The 20,050-nt window shown below is 46.6% G+C and overlaps 1 protein-coding gene across 2 annotated transcripts; it reads left to right on the top strand.

Annotated features, from left to right (window-relative positions):
• The first annotated feature begins 6,174 nt into the window (after positions 1 to 6,174).
• Positions 6,175 to 20,027, top strand: NRBP1 (nuclear receptor binding protein 1). Of its 2 annotated transcripts, XM_032301348.1 has the most exons (19): positions 6,175 to 6,316; positions 11,136 to 11,365; positions 11,555 to 11,677; positions 11,870 to 11,971; positions 12,350 to 12,439; positions 12,586 to 12,626; positions 12,997 to 13,091; positions 13,583 to 13,606; positions 14,636 to 14,719; positions 14,922 to 14,980; positions 15,137 to 15,235; positions 17,574 to 17,706; positions 18,202 to 18,307; positions 18,451 to 18,501; positions 18,605 to 18,740; positions 18,904 to 18,957; positions 19,041 to 19,104; positions 19,337 to 19,392; positions 19,478 to 20,027. In XM_032301348.1, the coding sequence occupies exons 2-19, from the start codon at positions 11,156 to 11,158 to the stop codon at positions 19,580 to 19,582; spliced, it is 1,632 nt and encodes a 543-aa protein (XP_032157239.1). In that variant the 5' UTR covers positions 6,175 to 6,316; positions 11,136 to 11,155; the 3' UTR covers positions 19,583 to 20,027. The 2 variants fall into 2 exon arrangements, with proteins under 2 accessions (XP_032157239.1, XP_032157240.1); XM_032301349.1 differs by lacking the exon at positions 13,583 to 13,606.
• The last annotated feature ends 23 nt before the right edge of the window (positions 20,028 to 20,050 follow it).

Consider the following 20,050-nt stretch of genomic DNA (forward strand, 5'->3'; position numbering starts at 1 on the left):
TCACTGCACTCCAGCCTGAGCAACAGAGCAAGATTCTGTCTCTAAAGAAAAAAAAGCTCACTCGGCTGGGCGCAGTGGCTCATGCCTGTAATCCCAGCACTTTGGGAGGCTAAGGCGGCCGGGGGGAGCGCGGGGGATCCCAAGGTTAGGAGTTCAAAAGACAAGCCTGACCAACATGGATCAACCCCGTCTCTACTAAGAATACAAAAATTAGCCAGGCATGGTGGTGCGCACCTGTAATCCCAGCTACTCAGAAGGTTGAGGCAGGAGAATCGCTTGAACCTGGGAGGTGGAGGTTGCAATGAGCTAAGATCATGCCACTGCACACTAGCCTGGATGACAGAGCAAGACTCCGTCTCAAAAAAATAATAATAAAATAAAATAAAGAAAAGAAAAAACCTCATTGTGAACATAATGATTTTCAATAATTTTTTAGATGGAGTCTTGCTCTGTCGCCCAGGCTGGAGTGTAGTGGCATGATCTCAGCTCAGTGCAACCTCCGCCTCCCAGGTTCAAGAGATTCTCCTGCCTCAGCCTCCCAAGTAGCTGGGGCTACAGGCCTCTGCCATCATGCCTGGCTAATTTTTTTTGTATTTTTAGTAGAGACAGGGTTTCACCATATTGGCCAGGCTGGTCTTGAACTCCTGACCTTGTGATCTCACCCCGGCCTCCCAAAGTGTTGGGATTACAGACATGAGCCACCGCACCTGGCCGCCAGCTTCCTTTTTTTTTTGAAACGGAGTTTCACACTGTTGCCCAGGTTCCAGTGCTGTGGCACGGTCTTGGCTCACTGCAACCTCTGCCTCCCAGGTTTAAGGGATTCTCCTGCCTCAGCCTCCCAAGTAGCTGGGATTACAGGCACCTGCCACCATGCTTGGCTAATTTTTTGTATTTTTAGTAGAGACTGGTTTCACCATGTTGGCCAGGCTGGTCTTGAACTCCTGATCTTGTGATCCGCCTGCCTTGGCCTCCCAGAGTGCTGGGATTACAGGCATGAGCCACTGTGCTTGGTCTGCCTTTTTTAAAAGTTTTTTTATTTTTATTTATTTTTTTAAGAGAAGCTTTAGGTTCATAGCAAAATTGAGATGAAGGTACAGAGATTTCTTAGGCACCGCCTATCCTCAAGCACGTATAGCCTCTCCCCCATTATCAACATCCCTCATCAGAGGGTATGTTTGTTCCAATTGAAGAACCTAGAGTGAAATGTCATAATCACCCAAAGCCCATAGTTTATCTTTAAGGTTCACTCTTGGTGTATGTTCTATGGGTTTGGACAATGTATAATCATTATAGTAGCACACAGAATATTTTCACTGCCCTAAACATCCTCTGTGGCCAGGCACGGTGGCTCCTGCCTGTAATTCCAGCATGTTGAAAGGGCGAGTAAGGCAGATCACAAGGTAGGGAGCTCAAGACCATCCTGGCCAACAGGGTGAAACTCCATCTCTACTAAAAACACAAAAGTTAGCCAGGCATGGTAGTGCACACCTATAGTCCCAGCTACTCGGGAGGCTGAGGCAGGAGAATTGCCTGAACCTGGGAGGCGGAGGTTGCAGTGATCAGGGATCCTGCCATTGCACTCCAGCCTGGGCAACAGAGCAAGACTCCCTTTCAAAAAAAAAAAAAAAAAAATCACCTGTGCTCTGCCTATTCATCTCAAACTCCAAACCTCTAGCAAAAACTGTCTCCATAGTTTTGCCTTTTCCAGAATATCATATATTTGGAATCACATAGTATTTAGCCTTTTCAGATTGGCTTCTTTTACTTAGTAATATGTATTTAAGGTTTCTCTGTCTTTTCATAGATAGCTCATTTCTTTTTAGCATTGAATAATATTCCATTGTGTGTATGTACCAGTTTATCCATTCACCTACTGAAGGACATCTTGGTTGTATCTAACTTTTGGCAATTATGAATAAAGCTGCTATAAACATTCATGTGCAGATTTTTGTGTGGACATAAGTTTTCAGTTCCTTTGGGTAAATAAAATACCAAGGAGTGCAATTGCTGGATCATATAGTAAGAGTACGTTTAGTTTTGTAAGGAACAGTCAAACTGTCTTCCAAAGTGGCTGTTCCATTTGCATTCCCACCAGTAATGAATGAGAGTTCCTGTTGCTCCATATCCTCACCAGCATATGGTGTTGTCAGTGTTCTGGAATTTGGCCATTCTAATATGCATATTTTTAGCTTTTGACTCAGCAATGCAGTTTTAAGAATGTATAAAAATCATTTTTGGCCAGGTGCTGTGGCTCACGTCTGTAATCCCAGCGCTTTGGGAGGCCGAGGCGGGCGGATCACAAGAGTTTGAGACCATCCTGGCCAACATGGTGAAACCCCGTCTCTACTAAAAATACAAAAAAATTAGCTGGGCGTGGTGGCGTGCACCTGTAGTCCCAGCTACTCAGGAGGCTGAGGCAGGAGAATTGCTTGAACCTGGGAGGCGGAGGTTGCAGTGAGCTGAGGTCGTGCCACTGCACTCCAGTCTGGTGCCTGGTGACGGAGTGAGACTCTGTCTCAAAAAAAAAAAAAAAAAAATCATTTTCACAAGTATTCAAAGATATATGGAGCTAAATGTTCATTGCTGCTTTATTTATTTATTTATTTTAAAGCAGCTTCCACACTGAGTGGAAGGGAATGGAATAGAGAGAGATGGAGTTTAGGAGGGGAGGACAGGCTTCCACAAGAGTGTTTGAAGGGGACTACAGAGGGAAAATCCAGGAGAGAGAAAGATGGCTTCCAAGAAGGGAGTGTTTGTGGAAGGGGACCCAAACATGGAGTCCCTGCTGCTTTATTTAAATAATAAATGAGGAATGTTATCCCAATGTTCACAGGTAGTTACTAATTAAATGCTGGCACATTTGGACACTGGAATATTCTACTGGTTAAAAAATTTACCAGTAAAGGGCTGGGCACGGTGGCTCACTCCTGTATTTGGGAGGCCAAAGCAGGCAGACTGCCTGAGCTCAAGAGTTCGAGACCAGCCTGGGCAAAATGGTGAAACCCCGTCTGTACTAAAAATATAAAAATTAGTCCTGCATAGTGGCACACACCTGTAGTCCCAGATACTTGGGAGGCTGAAGTCTGAGAATCCCTTGAACCTGGGAGGCAGAGGTGTCAGTGAGCTGAAATTGAGCCACTGCACTCCAGCCTGGGTGATGGAGTGAGACTCTTGTCTTAAAAAAAAAAAAATTAGCCAGTAAAGTGAAAAAGTAGCAGTTAAAAAATTAAAGTAGTTCCATATGCATTGCCATGGCAAAAAGTGAAAAAGATTATGTAGTATAAACTTGTTTTCATTTAAAATTACATCCACATATGTGTATACATAGAAAAATAAAAAATGTACACCAAAATCTTAATTATTGGGGGAAGTAGGATTATGAGAGATTTCACTTTCTATAGTAACGCTAATATTCATTGTTGTCAGCATTAAATGAGTTATGTCATAAAGCAATTAAAAGTGTCTAACACATGGAAACTACTATATAAATATTACGTTATACTAAAATAGTTTTGGAAATATTTTGGGGTGTTTTTTGGCAATGAACATATTTTATTTTTATAAGCAGGAAAAAATAAATACATGAAGAGATGAAAATGCAGGCATTTGATCATTTTAAATGTGAATGAATGGTTAAAAATGAGAGCTAGAGGATGCCAAATAGTCCTCTATGCATACTTGAAAGGACCTAGTTAAAAGGGTTGATAATGCTAAGGCCCTAGGCAGAAGAGAATGCAAAACTCTAATGATAACATGAACTGATATTTAATGAATGTTTACCCTGGGCCAGGTGTTCCAATTGCTTTTGAGCCCACAGGGAGGAAAGGTTAATCTTTTGAGATTAGAACAAAGATTTTTTGTTTTTGTTTTTGTTTTTGTTTTGAGACGAAGTCTTGCTTTTTACGAAGTCGACTCATTGCAACCTCCGCCTAACAGGTTCAAGTGATTCTCCTGCCTCAGCCTCCCAAGTAGCTGGGACTACAGGCATGACCCGGCTAATTTATTTATTTCTATTTTTGTATTTTTAGTAGAGACGGGTTTTCACAGTGTTAGCCAGTATGATCTAGATTTCCTGACCTTGTGATCCACTCCCCTTGGCCTCCCAAGGTGCTGGAATTACAGGCGTGAGCCACCTTGCCTGGCCTTTTTTTTTTTTTTTTTGAGACGGAGTCTTGCTCTCTGTCCCCCAGGCTGGAGTGCAATGGCTCGATCTTTGCTCACTGCAACCTCCACTTCCCAGGCTCAAGTGATTCTCCTGCTTCCCTATCCCGAGTAGCTGGGATTACAGGAGCCCACCAACACGCTGGGCTAATTTTTGTATTTTTAGTAGAGACGGGGTTTTACCATTTTGGCCAGGCTGGTTTCAAACACCTGACCTCAAATGATCCGCCGGCCTTGCCCTCCCAATGTGCTGGGATTACAGGTGTAAGCCACCATGCCCAGCCAAGAACAAAGATTGTTAACCTCAATTTCTTGAAATTGAAATGGTATCCTAAATTTGTTGGGTAAGTGCATTTTTTTAAAATACAAAAGAAAGGCCGGGCGCGGTGGCTCACGCCTGTAATCCCAGCACTTTGGGAGGCTGAGGCGGGTGGATCATGAGGTCAAGAGATCGAGACCATCCTGGTCAACGTGGTGAAACCCCTTCTCTACTAAAAATACAAAAAACATTAGCTGGGCATGGTGGTGCGTGCCTGTAATCCCAGCTACTCAGGAGGTTGAGGCAGGAGAATTGCCTGAAACCAGGAGGCGGAGGTTTCGGTGAGCCGAGATCGCGCGCACCATTGCACTCCAGCCTGGGTAGCAAGAGTGAAACTCCGTCTCAAAAAAAAAAAAAAAAAAAAAAAAATACAAGAGAAGGCCCATAAGTTTAATAAGATTTTTAAAAGGGGGTTTGAGCCCTCTCTTCCAAAGATAAAATAATCAAGTTAGGAAGGGTGAGTTTTTTTTTTTTTTAGACGGATTCTCACTCTGTTGCTCAGGCTGGAGCGTATTGGTGCAATTTTGGCTTACTGCAGCTTCTGCCTTCTGGGCGCAAGTGATCTTCCCACCACAGTCTCCAAAGTAGCTTGAGACAACAGACGTGTGCTACCTAATTTTTGTATTTGTAGTAGAGGTGGGGGTTTCACCATATTGGCCAGGCTGGTCTCGAACACCTGAGCTCGTGATCCGCCTGCCTGGGCCTCCCAAAGTGCTGGGATTACCGTCCGAAAGATCAGTTTTAAAAATGAATATTTTTAAGTGATGAGAAAACGAGAGGGTTTCTGCCATATGTCCTTTCTCCCAGTAAAATAGGATTAGAGATTTCCCTTTACGGACAGTAAAATTTGGTAATTGTGACATTCCCAAGTTCTGTTGATTGATTCATCATCATTCCTCCATCATACTCGTCTAAGGGCAGAGTGAACTTTCATCCTGAAGGCTCCGCGCTTAGTTTTCGCAGATCAATAATAGCTCACTCGGAATTTATCATCTTTTCTTTCCGCTTCCTCGAAACGAGTCTAAATTCTTTCCAAACATCTTCTCAACGTAGTCTTCTTTGATGAAATTTACTGTTTCGGATTCTAGACTTGGCTGTTACCAACTTAACTTTCGGTCAATAGTTTAATGCCTCTGATGCAGGTTTTGCATTTGCCAACTACCACTGAATGATAATTTAAATGAGTTCGTTCTTACGAGGATCAAATTAAACATCTGTGAAAACCTCTTACAAAGTTTCAGCAAATAGTGCTATGCAGTCCCAGAGTTAACTACTAATTTTCAGCGTTAGGTAATTTTTAATAGCTTTCCGGAGAATTGACGTCCGGCACACCAGTATCGTTCCAAAATAATGCGGGCGGGGGCTGGGGGACGCTCCTCTAGGATTGAGGCTACGTTTTTGGCTCCTTTTGTCTTTTTGGGTCATTAGAACTGTCATGGCGCCTTCAAGAAGAAGGAAGAGGCCCTCCCTGCGTCCAGCAGAACCATCTGGGGCACCTGGATCGGGCGGTGGAGTGGATAGAGAGACGAGCCCCAGCTGGGACCGAAAACACCCACCCCTACGAGAGGTCTCGGCCGGACGGGCGCAAGGGAAGGAGAGCGGGTGGAAGCCTACCCCAGCGAGCGCCCTGCGGCAGGGCCCCGCCCACCCAGCTCGTCGCCCAATGGAAACCTGCCGACGGTGCGGCACCGCCCATCTGTTGGTTGGGACGCCGCGAGGGCGGGGCCCACAGTTCGGTTGCGCTGCGGAGCGCAGCTGTGAGGGAGTCGCTGCGATCCCGGGCCCCGGAACCCGAGCTGAAGCTGAAGCGCAGGCTGCGGGGAGCGGAGTCGGGAGGTGAGCGCCCAGGGAAATGAGGGCCCGAGGAGGGAGGGGCTCGCGAGAGGACAGAAGGATCGGCCTCCGAAGCCCAGGACGATGGGACCCGCCAGGCGGGTGCTGAAGGCGGCCCTGTTCACTCAGTAGCCCAGGCCCAATCGGGCCCTGCCTGCTGGAGCCGAGGGGCCGCTTCGGCCCTGCAGTCTCTGCCTGGGCCTCCCCGGTCTCCCCGGCGTGGCGGCAGCGCCCCGGAATTCTGCGGGCGCAGGTCGGGAGGCCCTGGCGTTCGCTTGGAACTCTGGCTGCGAGAGGCGGGGCCCGGCGGGCGGGGGCGGGGGCGGGGGCGGCGGTCGCGGCCCGGCGGCCTGCGGAAGCGCGGCGGCCTGGCTGGGCCTGCTCGCGGGGCGGCGCGCCGACTGCGCGGGGGCGTGGCCTGCGCCCCTGACTGCGCCGCCCTGCTGGCCTTTGATGAGGTGGCCGCCGCTTGCTCCCTGGGCCCCAGTCGGGTGCCCGCGCGGGCCGCCTCTGCCTTCCAGACGCCGGGCATGCGACCTGTTGGAGTGTGAAATTCTAGGGGCCAGGTTCCTCCCCCAAGCGGCTTCATTTCCGACTGGACAGTGCTGCGGGTATCAGAGGCCCTTTGGTCCGCTCAGAGTGAGGAGAGCCAAGAGGCCCGATCCCACGAGTTCTTGTGGAGGGGTTGACACGCAGAGGGGGTTCTGTCCAATAAGTGAAAATCTCAGGGAAAAACTTTGCAGGGCGATCTGCCTTACTCCGAAGTGAACACTCTGCACCTCTCAGGATGACTGGAGGCGGCCAGGCGATAGATTCCCCTTACGAGCGTAAATGAGCTTTTCCGTGTGTGATCTCTTTTAAACCTCTCAGCGACTCTGAGGCAAAACTCCCAGTGTCGCGGAGGTTTCTTCATCAATAGGAGGAGTGCTGGAGGATCTTGGGCACTGCCCTTGTTTTGCTTGTGTTGAAAAAATTAGGAAGGGGCAAAAAGTCACAAAAAATAAGGGAGGGGATAAGCAAATTCCAAGGGCATCTTTCACTGATGAAGGGTTGGTGTCTCCTGTGGTGCCCTACTGTGGGTTAGTTGTGTCCTAGGTCCAGAAGTTTCTTTGCAGTCCATTGGCTATGGCTTTCCTGTATTAGAATTCTGCTATTTCCTGTTTTAGTCTGGCTGGGAATTTTACTTAGTTCAGATTCTAGACGCATTCAGTGAATGTAGCTGCTCTAGGAAGTAACTGATAGTGTCTTACCATTTGCTTAGCTACTTTTCAGAAGCAGGAACATGATCTCTAACAGAAGTTTTCTGGTAGATTACTAAAACAGGCAGATAGTAGCTTTCCTGGCTGGCTGAGTTAAATCTCTCTCCAGCGATCCTCCCACTTCAGCCTCCTAAGTAGCTGGGATTACAGGCATGAGCCAGCGCGCCTGGCAAATCTCTCTAGAATAAGCCAGGACCTAGAAAATAACATAGGGAAAGAATATCTTGCCAGATTTCCTCTGTAGTGCCTATTGCTCTTTGGTATTTACTAGACTGTCTTCTAATAAAAATCTTCTGAGTTGGGTTAAACATAGTGTAGATTGAGGGCAGAGATGGGCACAAATGGGCATCAGAGTTCTAAAATATGAGCTTTTCAAAAATTGGTATTGATTAGAGGCTTCTAGGATTCTGAACTGAGAGGAGCAGATTTACTTTCCAGGATATCACTTTCTTCTTCTTTATTTTCTTTCTTTCTTCTTTTTTTTAAAGACGGGGTTTCACCATGTTGGTCAGGCTGGTCTTGAACTCCCGACCTCAGGAGATCCACGCGCCTTGGCCTCCAAAGTGCTTGGATTATAGGCGTGAGCCACCACGCCAGGCCCCGCCCCCCCCCCTTTTTTTTTTTTTTTTTTTGAGACATAGTCTCACTCTTTCACCCAGGCTGGAGTGCAGTGGCGCCACCTGGCTCAATGCATCCTCTGCCTTCTGAATTCTCGTGCATCAGCCTCCTGAATAAACTGGGATTACAGATGTGTGCCACCACACCCTGCTAATTTTTGTATTTTTTTTGTTGCCCAGGCTGGTCTCGAACTTCTGAGCTCACACAGTCTGCCCGCCACCACCTCCCAAAGTGCTGGGATTACAGGTGTGAGCCAGCTTACCCGACCCAGGGTATCATTTTCTTTTTTTTTTTTTTTTTAATTTATTTTTAAGTTTTTTTTATTTTTATTTTTTTTTGAGACGGAGTTTCGCTGTTGTTGCCCAGACTGGAGTGCAGTGGCACGATCTCGGCTCACCGCAACCTCCACCTCCTGGGTTCAAGCAATTCTCCAGCCTCAGCCTCCCGAGTAGCTGGGACTACAGACATGCACCATCATGCCCAGCTAATTTTTGTATTTTTAGTAGAGACGAGGTTTCACCTTGTTGACCAGGATGGTCTCGATCTCTTGACCTCGTGATCCACCCGCCTCGGCCTCCCAAAGTGCTGGGATTACAGGCTTGAGCCACCGCACCCGGCTATTTTTTAATTTTTTTAAATTAATTTTTTTTTTTAAAGATGGGGTTTTGCCATATTGATCAGGCTGGTGTCGAACTCCTGACCTCAGGTGATCCACCCACTCAGCCTCCCAAAGTGCTGGGATTATAGGCGTGAGCCACCGCGCCCGGCAGGGTATCATTTTCATACTGTAGAGCACTCTCTTGAGCCTAGCACACACAGGTTCCAACTCCTTCAAAGTCTTTGTTCTTAGAGATACAGAATAACGTTAAGTGATTGTCTTGTGACTTTTTGTATAAGTTTAATGGCATTTAACTCTTGAGAATTCCTTTTCTTCAGGTAGCCATGACCGTGAAAAAAATGTTATGCTTTATAATACTTTTTTGTATAAAAGTTGTACCTTGAGTTATTTGTACTTGTAAGAAATAGCCTATATCAGATCTAGTGCCCCAGAGGATGGAAACTTCAGAGACTTTGAGCAATGTGAATGAAATGAAAGCAGGAAGCTTAAAGTCTTAGGTTTGACTTGAATTTGTGGCTGCTTGAATGTGGGCATTTATTTTGTTCACTATTGTATCTCAAGTACTTAGCCCAGTGCTTCGCCTACAATAAGTACTTAATAAATATTTGTCAAATGACTGAATGAAAAAAAATGTTGTTAACCAATACCTATTTGTCACACTCACATCACAGGAAAGGTGAGGTCATCAGTGATGAAGTCACTAACAACTGCCAGTCACCTGCCCCAAAGGTAGCCTCACCATGGACTAGCAGGCTTGTTCTGTGTAGAGAAGGGATGAATAGTGAATGCCAAGGTTAGTTCTAGCTGGATAAATTAGCCAAGAGTTTCAGCTGGAAAAGTTGGCTGAGGGTCTAGCAAGGCTATCTCAGTGAAACATTTTGGAGTCTGGAGTCATCTGTTCTGAATAGCGCCCACATAGCTTAATTTCTTTTTCTTTTTTTTTTTTTGAGATGGAGTCTCACTGTTTCCCAAACTGGAATGCAGTGGCATGATCTCAGCTCACTGTAACCTCTGCTTCCTGGGTTCAAGTGATTCTCCTGCCTCAGCCTCCCAAATAGCTGGGACTACAGGTGTGTGCCACCACACCCAGCTAATTTTTATATTTTTAGTAGAGACAGGGTTTCACCATGTTGGCCAGGCTGGTCTCCAACTCCTGACCTCAGGTTATCCACTCGCCTTGGCCTCCCAAAGTGCTGAGATTTCAGGCATGAGCCACCGTGCCTGGCCACACATAGCTTAATTCTTGAACACAGTACAAATAGGGGGTACTTGGGGATTCAAAGGGAAGCCTATTGAATGAGTATTTGCCAAGAAGGAATAGAGCACCCAATTTTGCTGTTAATTTGGACCTTACTAAGTGGGGTTAGACTACGGTAAATCTTGTGTTTGCCATTCCTGGGTGGGTCATCTTCAATTAAGAAAGCTCCCCTTCTCTAGACTCAAGTTAGGAGAATAATGTTTCAGTATTTAGGACTGATTCTGATTTTGGATTTAAAGGAAACAAAGGAGGTGTGTGTTTTCTATTTTTAATTTTTAAAAATTTTGTGTAGAGACTGGGGTCTTATTATTTTGTCCAGGCTGGTCTCAAATCCCTGGCCTGCTTTATTTTCTTTTGAATTCACAAATGAGATTATCAGGATTATTAATTTTTTTTTTTTTTTTTTTTTTTTGAGACAGGGTCTCTCTCTGTTGCCTAGCCAGTGGCATGATGATAGCTCATTGCAGCCTCAAACTCCTGGGCAATCAAGCGATCCTCCCATCTCAGCCTCCTGGGTAGCTGGGACTATAGCTGTGTACCACCTTGCCTGGCTAATTTTTAAATTATTTTGTAGAGATGGGTGTCTCACTTTGTTGCCCAGGCTGGTCTCAAACTCCTGGCCTCAAGTGAACCTCTTGCCTCAGCTTCTCAAAGTGCTGGGATTACAGGGGTGAGCCATTGTGCTCAGCTGGATTACTAAATTTTTTTTTTTTTTGAGATGGAGTCTTGCTCTGTCACCCAGGCTGGAGTGCAGTGGTGCGATCTCAGCTCACTGCAACCTCTGCCTCCCTGGTTCAAACAATTCTCCTGCCTCAGTCTCTTGAATGGCTGGGGCTATAAGCCCCACCAGACCCAGCTAATTTTTGTATTTTTAGTAGAGATGGGGTTTCGCCATGTTGGCCAGGCTGGTCCTGAACTCCTGACCTCAGATGATCTGCCCACCTTGGCCTCCCAAAGTGCTAGGATGACAAGCGTGAGTCATTAAGCCCAGCCTGGATTACTAAATCTTTATAGATGTATCCTGACTCTCTCTGCCTTCTCCCTCTGTACTTGCCTCAACCAATGCAGGTCTCAGTGTTTCTTCCAGCATGTCGGAGGGGGAGTCCCAGACAGTACTCAGCAGTGGCTCAGATCCAAAGGTAGAATCCTCATCTTCAGCTCCTGGACTGACATCAGTGTCACCTCCTGTGACCTCCACAACCTCAGCGGCTTCCCCAGAGGAAGAAGAAGAAAGTGAAGATGAATCTGAGATTTTGGAAGAGTCACCCTGTGGGCGCTGGCAGAAGAGGCGAGAAGAGGTAAAGTGATGGTACAGTCACTCTTGGGAGACTGTATTCTGGAGAGGTGAGAACTGGAAGAGCAAAGTCTTAAAAGAGGCCGACCAAACTTCAAAAGGTTGGGGACTAGGAGGAGATGATCATATGTAATGTTAAAATAGAGGATTTGAGAGGTAACTTTAATTCTCTTTCATATGAATTTCTTCTCAGGTGAATCAACGGAATGTACCAGGTATTGACAGTGCATACCTGGCCATGGATACAGAGGAAGGTGTAGAGGTTGTGTGGAATGAGGTACAGTTCTCTGAGCGCAAGAACTACAAGCTGCAGGAGGTAGGTGATGGTGAAAAGATGCAGCCTGGGTAATGTTGGAACACTGATGTTAAAGAGGAATTGCTGTTGGGTAGCTGCCTATGAAGAATATGTTGGGGTTAGATCATTTCTGGGGAGGGATAGGGAATGGCTTCTCAGGATTATTACAGTGATTTGTGAACTCTGCTATTCCATTGCCTCCCTTGCTCTCAGGAAAAGGTTCGTGCTGTGTTTGATAATCTGATTCAACTGGAGCATCTTAACATTGTTAAGTTTCACAAATACTGGGCTGACATTAAAGAGAACAAGGCCAGGGTAAGAAGTTTTCCCCGTATTTCCTGAACTTAGTGAAAAGAGACTAGCTACATTTATTATTGTTTCTTTTACATTCAGAGATTAAAACAGGGTAGTTTTGAAACAGAACTGGAATCAGCTGCTATGGCAATGAGAGTAGGGCTTCAGTTGCCACCTATGCCTTTTGTGTGGCTATAGACTGGGCAGAAAATGAGTGAACTTTTGCTTTCTTCTTCCCGTAACTTTTATTGCTTAGTAGTTTTCATTGCCCTATTTAGTCTAAGTAAAGCTAAGAACAAAAGCAGAGAAATTTTAATAAACTTTCAAATGTAATATATGTTACAAGGGAAGGGTTCATTTCTACTGTAAGGCCTTTTAGTAAGTGCTTTGCCTCCACAGGTCATTTTTATCACAGAATACATGTCATCTGGGAGTCTGAAGCAGTTTCTGAAGAAGACCAAAAAGAACCACAAGACTATGAATGAAAAGGTACAGAAGGAGAGCAGACAAAGTTTTAGGGGGTTTAAAAATGATTATGTTAATAATGAAGCTGATCAGGAAGGGATGGAAAGAGCTAGTGGGAGAGAGTTAAGAGAGGGAATGACTGCTAATCCTTGGATCACACTTTGTTTCAGGCATGGAAGCGCTGGTGCACACAAATCCTCTCTGCCCTAAGGTACGTAGTACTTGGTTAGTTTCTTACCCATATTTCCTGATTTAGTTCCTCCAAAGAGATTTTAGGGTACTACTCTTCTGTTCTTTGCTGCCTCTCCCCACTTTCTTTGAATCATATACTGTCAAGATGAAGCCCGCTATGGGTCATTTAAAGGGTATATCCTAATGCCCTAACCACGACACTTATCTCCTACATCTTTCTCCTAGTGCTTATCCAGCTATTTAAATCATCAGGCATAATGGAGATTCAGAGTGTGGGGATTATCTTTATGGTGACCAGCAGGAGACCTGGCCCTTGCTCCTCTTAACCCTTGGGTTCCCCCTGCACTTAATTTCCCAGTGGCCCCTCTAACAGCCCAGTGCCCCCACAGCTACCTGCACTCCTGTGACCCCCCCATCATCCATGGGAACCTGACCTGTGACACCATCTTCATCCAGCACAACGGACTCATCAAGATTGGCTCTGGTGAGGGGAGGGAGAGGTTCTGGGCAGGGGAGCCTCGGGAATTTGGGAACCATGGGGGTAAGATGAAAGGAATGGGGGATAACAGAGCAAAATACTGAGGTGTGGGTTGGTGAGAAGAGAAAGGACTTTGCTAGGGGTAATTCATAGGAGAGGCCAGTTAATTAGTGGAGAGGGATAGGGGATATAATCTTACACCATTTTGAAGGGAAACTGGAGTTAATACAGAGATACTGATAGGAGGTTGGGAAAGGGCAAGAGATAGGTTTGAGGTCTGATTTGAGCCCTGGGGCCAGACCCTGCCAGAGGAGGTTCCAGGCTGTGCCTACTGTGAGTGCTTTCATTTGCCGTGTATTTGTGTGCAGTGTACAACATTTCTGTGTGCTGTGTTTGTGTATTTGTGTGTCCATTTGTCTGGGGCTTGGCTGCTCCATCGCTCACAACTTTTCTCTGTTTTCCTCCCTCCCGCTTACGGGCTGCTCTGTTCCCAACAGTCTTTCATAGGATTTTTGCTAATGGTGAGAGCTCCCTCTGCCCCTCTTGGGGCTCTGTTTGTGCTCCCTCTGCTCCCTTGGCGGCTGCCCAGTGCATGCAGTCGTGGGAGCAAACCCTCTTCCCCTATCTTCCCTGCCTAATTATGCCTGCTTAGCTTCTGCCCTGCCAGCCCTCCGCCTGCTTGTCCCTCCATAACCTGCTTGTTTCCTGTGGATTCTGCCTGGCTGGCCACTTATCTCCTGGATTCATGTTCCCCTTCATCATCAGGCTAGTTCCCTAGATCATACTGTGCTCCCATATTCTCTGTGACTTTTAGTCATTGTTTATGATCCGAATGAGTCCAAATTGGGCCTGGTCCTGGTTCCTCGTTCAGCCCTGTGGCAGGCATTGTTGAGGAATAAGGGGGTAGAACAGGAGTCTAAAAAGTTTTGGTGGATTAAAAGTGGAACTGATTCAAGGATATTAGCTCAATTCTGAGCTGTTTTTGAGTTTTATTCAGCAAAGGTGGTAAGAAGGAGGCTACATCCTGGGTTGTATGTTAATACTTCTTATCCTTCTTTATCCAAGTTCCTGAGGTCTCCAATTCTCCCAGATTAGGAATGGCTGCCTGTGTTTTTAGGCAGCCATTCCCAAAACCAAAACTAAAACTAAAAGCCATTCCTAAAACTAAAACCAAGTGTTTTCATGTGAACAGGATTAGATGTACCTGGGATTTAGGGAAGGTGAACAGGGCACAAGTGAAAGTTTTTCCTTAGGCTACGTTGCTCCTAGACCAGCCCGAAGCCCCTGTATATCTGTTAATTTAGTCTGGTGCTTTTGTTGCTCTCGAATTAGGGACATTAGATGAGAAGCAGTAAGCCTGAGAAAGGGGAGGTAGGTGGCATCCATGTGTGGTCTGTAGTTCAGGACGGGAAAGGGGATATGTTTGTGCCTATTGAGGTTCATCAGAAAGGAGACTTTAGGAGAGAATTTGGCTTTTGGGGCCTCTCTCTGGAGTGAGACTATTCTTCGTTGATGGTGGTCAGATTGTGGGTGTCTCCCCTACTTCCCAGTGGCTCCTGACACTATCAACAATCACGTGAAGACTTGTCGAGAAGAGCAGAAGAATCTACATTTCTTTGCACCAGAGTATGGAGGTGAGCCTTCCTGGTTTCTCTGCCCTGTCCTCATCCCCCTGGTTTTGCACCTTATAACTTGAGGTACAGAGGCAACATAACTGAAACTTCTAGTTCTTCTCTACCAGCATACAAAGTATTTTTCTTTTTCTTTTCCTAAGGCATTCCTGCCAACCCCAGCCCCTATCCTCTGATTAAACAAAGCCTTCTCTGTTTTCCCTAGAAGTCACTAATGTGACAACAGCAGTGGACATCTACTCCTTCGGCATGTGTGCACTGGAGGTGAGGAGACTGGAAGGGAGGGACAAATGAGGGGTCAAATGAGAAGATGGAAGAGGAAATGGAGGGAGGACAAGCAAGGTGCTAACTTGGGGGGAGTGATTATGAGAGCACTGAAGTTCTTAGGTGTCTACTTATTTTTATTCCTCTTCCTTGAAGATGGCAGTGCTGGAGATTCAGGGCAATGGAGAGTCCTCGTATGTGCCACAGGAAGCCATCAGCAGTGCCATCCAGCTTCTAGAAGACCCATTACAGAGGGTAAGGATCTTCAGGATCACTCTCTCCTCAATTGACTTTCAAATGTCTTCTGATTTTTATTCCTTTTTACCTACTGGGCATATCCTCCTAAGAGCTAGAGAACATAAAACAGAAAGAACAAACAAAATCTGTAAACATTTCCTTAAGAGGTGCCTATCGTGTTTTCGCATACATACACATAGGTTAGGGGGTTAAGATGGATGATTATTGGGGTTAAACGTTGTGTGTTGGCTGGGCACGGTGGCTCACACCTGTAATCCCACCCTTTGAGAGGCCAAGGTGGGCAGCTCACTTGAGGTTAGGAGTTTGAGACCAGCCTGGCCAACATGGTGAAAGCCTGTCTCTACCAAAAATACCAAAATTAGCTGGGCATGGTGGTGCATGCCTGTAGTCCCACCTACTCAGGAGGCTGAGGCCAGAGAAACCCTTGAACCTGGGGGGCGGAGGTTGCATTGAGCCAAGAGAGTGAGACTATCTCAAAAAAAGAAAAAGAGGCCGGGCGCGGTGGCTCATGCCTGTAATCCCAGCACTTTGGGAGGCCGAGGCAGGCGGATCACGAGGTCAAGATATCAAGACCATCCTGGTCTACATGGTGAAACCCCATCTCTACTAAAAATACAACATTTAGCTGGGTGTGGTGGTGCGTGCCTGTAGTCCCAGCTACTTGGGAGGCTAAGGCAGGAGAATTGTTTGAACCCAGGAGGCAGAGGTTGCTGTGAGCCAAGATCGTAGGACTGCATTCCAGCCTGGTGATGGAGCAAGACTCTGTCTCCAAAAAAAAAAAAAAAAAAGTGTGTTAATTTAAATGTGTCTACATGGAGGTAAATTAATTTGATGGTTACTTTAGGCAATTGCTGTATATTCTCAGATAGCCATTTTTTTTCTTTCAGACAGCCATTTATATATATATATTTAATTTTCTTTGAGATGGAGTCTTGCTCTGTCACCCAGGCTGAAGTGCAGTGTCATGATCTTCACTCACTGCAACCTCTGCCTCCTGGGTTCAAGAGATTCTCCTACTTCAGCCTCCCGAGTAGCTGGGATTTCAGGCGCATGCCACCATGCTCGGCTAATTTTTGTATTTTTAGTACAGACGGGGTTTCACTATGTTGGCCAGGCTGGTCTCAAACTCCTGACCTCATGATCCAACTGCCTCAGCCTCCCAAAATGCTGGGATTACAGGTGTGAGCCACAGTGCCTGACCCATTTTTATATTTTTAAGCAAATCAATCAATTTAAACCAGTTGTTTGGGATTTTATATTTATATAGTTAGGGATAGCACCCAGAAATAATGAGCTAAGATTTGAAAGATGTAAGGTTATGAATCAGTAGACAGACTATAGTAAGTAAAGCCTGACAGGAAAGTCCAAACAAGAACAGTTTGTAACGCATTAGATAAGTATAATAGGGAACAGGGGAGAAAAGAAGGAAGACTAGCGGGAAGTCAGGAGGACAGTGTGGAATAAGTTTCTAGTTCAACATTGAGGTGAAGTATTCAAGTTAAAGATTAGGTCTGTAACCCTGTTAGCCTTCAAGGTTGAAAGCAGGTTAATTGTCATGGGATGGTACAGGAGGCAGAAAAGGAGGCAGAGGTGAGGCACAGTGGCTCATACTTGTAATCCCAGCACTTTGGGAGGCTCAGCTGGGAGGATCACTTGAGCTCAGGAGTTTGAGACTAGCCCAGAAAACATGACAAAACCCCATTTCTATGGAAAAAACAAAAACAAAAAACCAAACATAAAAATAATCTGGGTGTGGTGGCACATGCCTGTGGTCCCAGCTACTCTGGAAGTTGAAGGGAGGATTGCTTGAGCCCAGGAGGTTGAGGCAGCAGTTAGCTGTGATTGTGCCACCATACTCCAGCCTGGGTAACACAGCAAGACCCTGTATCAGAAAAAGAAAGAAAATAAGGCAGAATGGTTACAGGAATCCTCGGAAATTCAGTGAATTCAGTGATTGTGGGCAAAGGAAATGGTGAATATTGATCACAGTGGGTAAGTGTGGGAAGAGAGAAGCTAAAAATTTGTCAAGGTTTAGAAAAGAAGATAGGCAATGAGTTGGCTAATAAAGCAGAGAAGTAGAAAATAAGGAAAAAGAAAGTGTGAACATTAAATAAAAAAAGAAAGGTTGTGGTTGGAGAGCAGAAAAATAATTAAAACCAGAAAAGCAGTGGATGTATTTTTCATATACCTTAGTTTTTGAACTATATATTGTTTTCTCAGCAAGTGCCAAGCCCCTGCTATGTACAAAGCCTTGTGCTAAGTAGAATGAGAGCTATAAAGATTCACACATTGCGGGGCTTGCCAGATGCCTACTCCACCTTGTTTTCTTTTCTAGGAGTTCATTCAAAAGTGCCTGCAGTCTGAGCCTGCTCGCAGACCAACAGCCAGAGAACTTCTGTTCCACCCAGCATTGTTTGAAGTGCCCTCGCTCAAACTCCTTGCTGCCCACTGCATTGTGGGACACCAACGTGAGTCCTATTGGCCCTACAGGGAATATTCTTCCAATCTGGAGCCCTGTAACTATCACTGGCATGCTTGCTTTCCTCTTCTATTTCCAAAGGGATTCTTTTTTTTTTTTTTTTTTTGAGAAAGAGTCTCACTCTGTCTCCCATGCTGCAGTGTGCAATGGCGTGCTCTTGGCTCACTGCAACCTCCGCCTCCTGGGTTCAAGCAGTTCTCATGCCTCATCCTCCCGAATAAATGGGATTACAGGCATGTGCCACTATGCCTGGCTAAGTTTTGTATTTTTAGTAGAGACGGGGCTTTGCCATGTTGGCCAGGCTGGTCTTGAACTCCTGGCATCAAGTGATCTGTCTGCCTTAGCTTCCCAAAGTACTAGGATTACAGGCATGAGCCACCATGCCCTGCCTCCAAAGGGATTCTTTACCCCTTTGCCTCCATGTCTTCTATGACATTTAATATGACTATTCCTCCATAACATCCCACTCCATCATGCCCTCCAGACATGATCCCAGAGAATGCTCTGGAGGAGATCACCAAAAACATGGATACCAGTGCTGTACTGGCTGAAATCCCTGCAGGACCAGGAAGAGAACCAGTTCAGACTTTGTGAGTAACTGAGAAGGTCTGAAAAGAGCAGATTGGTGACTACCACTCTTGAGGCTCTGTAAACTGTCCATTCTCTGGGAATGATTGAATTTGCTTTTTTGCTTGTTTCCTTCTTTCCATCTCCTTTCTCTTTTCTCCTCCAGGTACTCTCAGTCACCAGCTCTGGAATTAGATAAATTCCTTGAAGATGTCAGGTGAGAGCAGAGTGAGAAGGCAGGCTTTCTTGAGGAAGCCGGCTGGGTTGGGTATCCTAAGGCATTCACAGAGCTCATGTGACCTGTTTTCATCTCCCTCCAGGAATGGTATCTATCCTCTGACAGCCTTTGGGCTACCTCGGCCCCAGCAGCCACAGCAGGAAGAGGTGACATCACCTGTCGTGCCCCCCTCTGTCAAGACTCCAACACCTGAACCAGCTGAGGTGGAGACTCGAAAGGTAGGGGCTGTGATGGAAGGGAGAGGGGACATCACAAATAAGGCTCTGTCCTTTAGAGAAAATGCTCCCTAGCAGCCACGTGCTATGGGCTGGAAAGGCCTCTAGGTATTGGGTTTTGTACGGACACGTCTCTAGAGTGACCCTCTCTGTCCTCCTTCCCTAGGTGGTGCTGATGCAGTGCAACATTGAATCGGTGGAGGAGGGAGTCAAACACCATGTAAGGCTCAGGGCTAGGGTTGCAAAGGGCTGGTGGCTAGAGGGTAGGGAAGAGTCTCATTTTCTGACTGTCCTATTCTCCAGCTGACGCTTCTGCTGAAGCTGGAGGACAAACTGAACCGGCACCTGAGCTGTGACCTGATGCCAAGTGAGTCTCTCCTTTCCCTCAGAGGATGGAGAGTCTGTGAGCCTTATCTTTGAGGGACATATTCAGGAGTGGGGAAAGCAACAAGGCAGTAACACACTGACTCACAAAGAATAATTATCTTAGCCCCTACAACAGTGGGTGGATCTGACAGTTTAGCCCTAGTGGTGCTGTCTGAAGGGCCCCAGGTCCATCCATCCTGTACTGTACTCACCCCCTCCTGTTTCTCTGTCAGATGAGAACATCCCCGAGTTGGCAGCTGAGCTGGTGCAGCTGGGCTTCATTAGTGAGGTGAGATTTCTGCCTTCATCTGACCTGGCTGCCCCAGTGCCTTCTTTTCTCTCAGCACCTGTCTCACTGAGCTCTTCTCCCCCAGGCTGACCAGAGCCGGCTGACTTCTCTGCTAGAGGAGACCCTGAACAAGTTCAATTTTGCCAGGAACAACACCCTCAACTCAGCCGCTGTCACCGTCTCCTCTTAGAGCTCACTCGGGCCAGGCCCTGATCTGCGCTGTGGCTGTCCCTGGACGTGCTGCAGCCCTCCTGTCCCTTCCCCTCAGTCAGTATTACCCTGTGAAGCCCCTTCCCTCCTTTATTATTCAGGAGGGCTAGGGGGCTCCCTGGTTCTGAGCATCATCCTACCCCTCCCTTCTCTTCCTCCCCTCTGCACTTTGTTTACTTGTTTTGCACAGACGTGGGCCTGGGCCTTCTCAGCAGCCGCCTTCTAGATGGGGGCTAGTCGCTGATCTGCCGGCTCCCGCCCAGACTGTGTGGGAAGGAGGCCCATGGGCACTGAGGGAGCCGAATTCTACAATCCCGCTGGGGCGGCCGGGGCGGGAGAGAAAGGTGGTGCTGCAGTGGTGGCCCTGGGGGGCCATTCGATTCGCCTCAGTTGCTGCTGTAATAAAAGTCTACTTTTTGCTAAAAGCGTCGTGTGTTCGAGCCTTGCC

The sequence above is a fragment of the Sapajus apella genome, unplaced genomic scaffold, assembly GCF_009761245.1.
Source record: "Sapajus apella isolate SASKATOON/1434 unplaced genomic scaffold, GSC_monkey_1.0 scaffold44, whole genome shotgun sequence".
NCBI classification, from domain to species: domain Eukaryota; kingdom Metazoa; phylum Chordata; class Mammalia; order Primates; family Cebidae; genus Sapajus; species Sapajus apella.

Excerpts from the sequence above, each read along its gene's own strand:
- NRBP1 (XM_032301348.1), top strand. The coding sequence starts at position 11,156 with ATGTCGGAGGGGGAGTCCCAGACAGTACTCAGCAGTGGCTCAGATCCA. Across the intron at positions 15,236-17,573 it reads TAGAAGACCCATTACAGAGG|GAGTTCATTCAAAAGTGCCT; the intron begins GTAAGGATCTTC and ends TTTCTTTTCTAG. Across the intron at positions 18,741-18,903 it reads CTGAGGTGGAGACTCGAAAG|GTGGTGCTGATGCAGTGCAA; the intron begins GTAGGGGCTGTG and ends CTCCTTCCCTAG.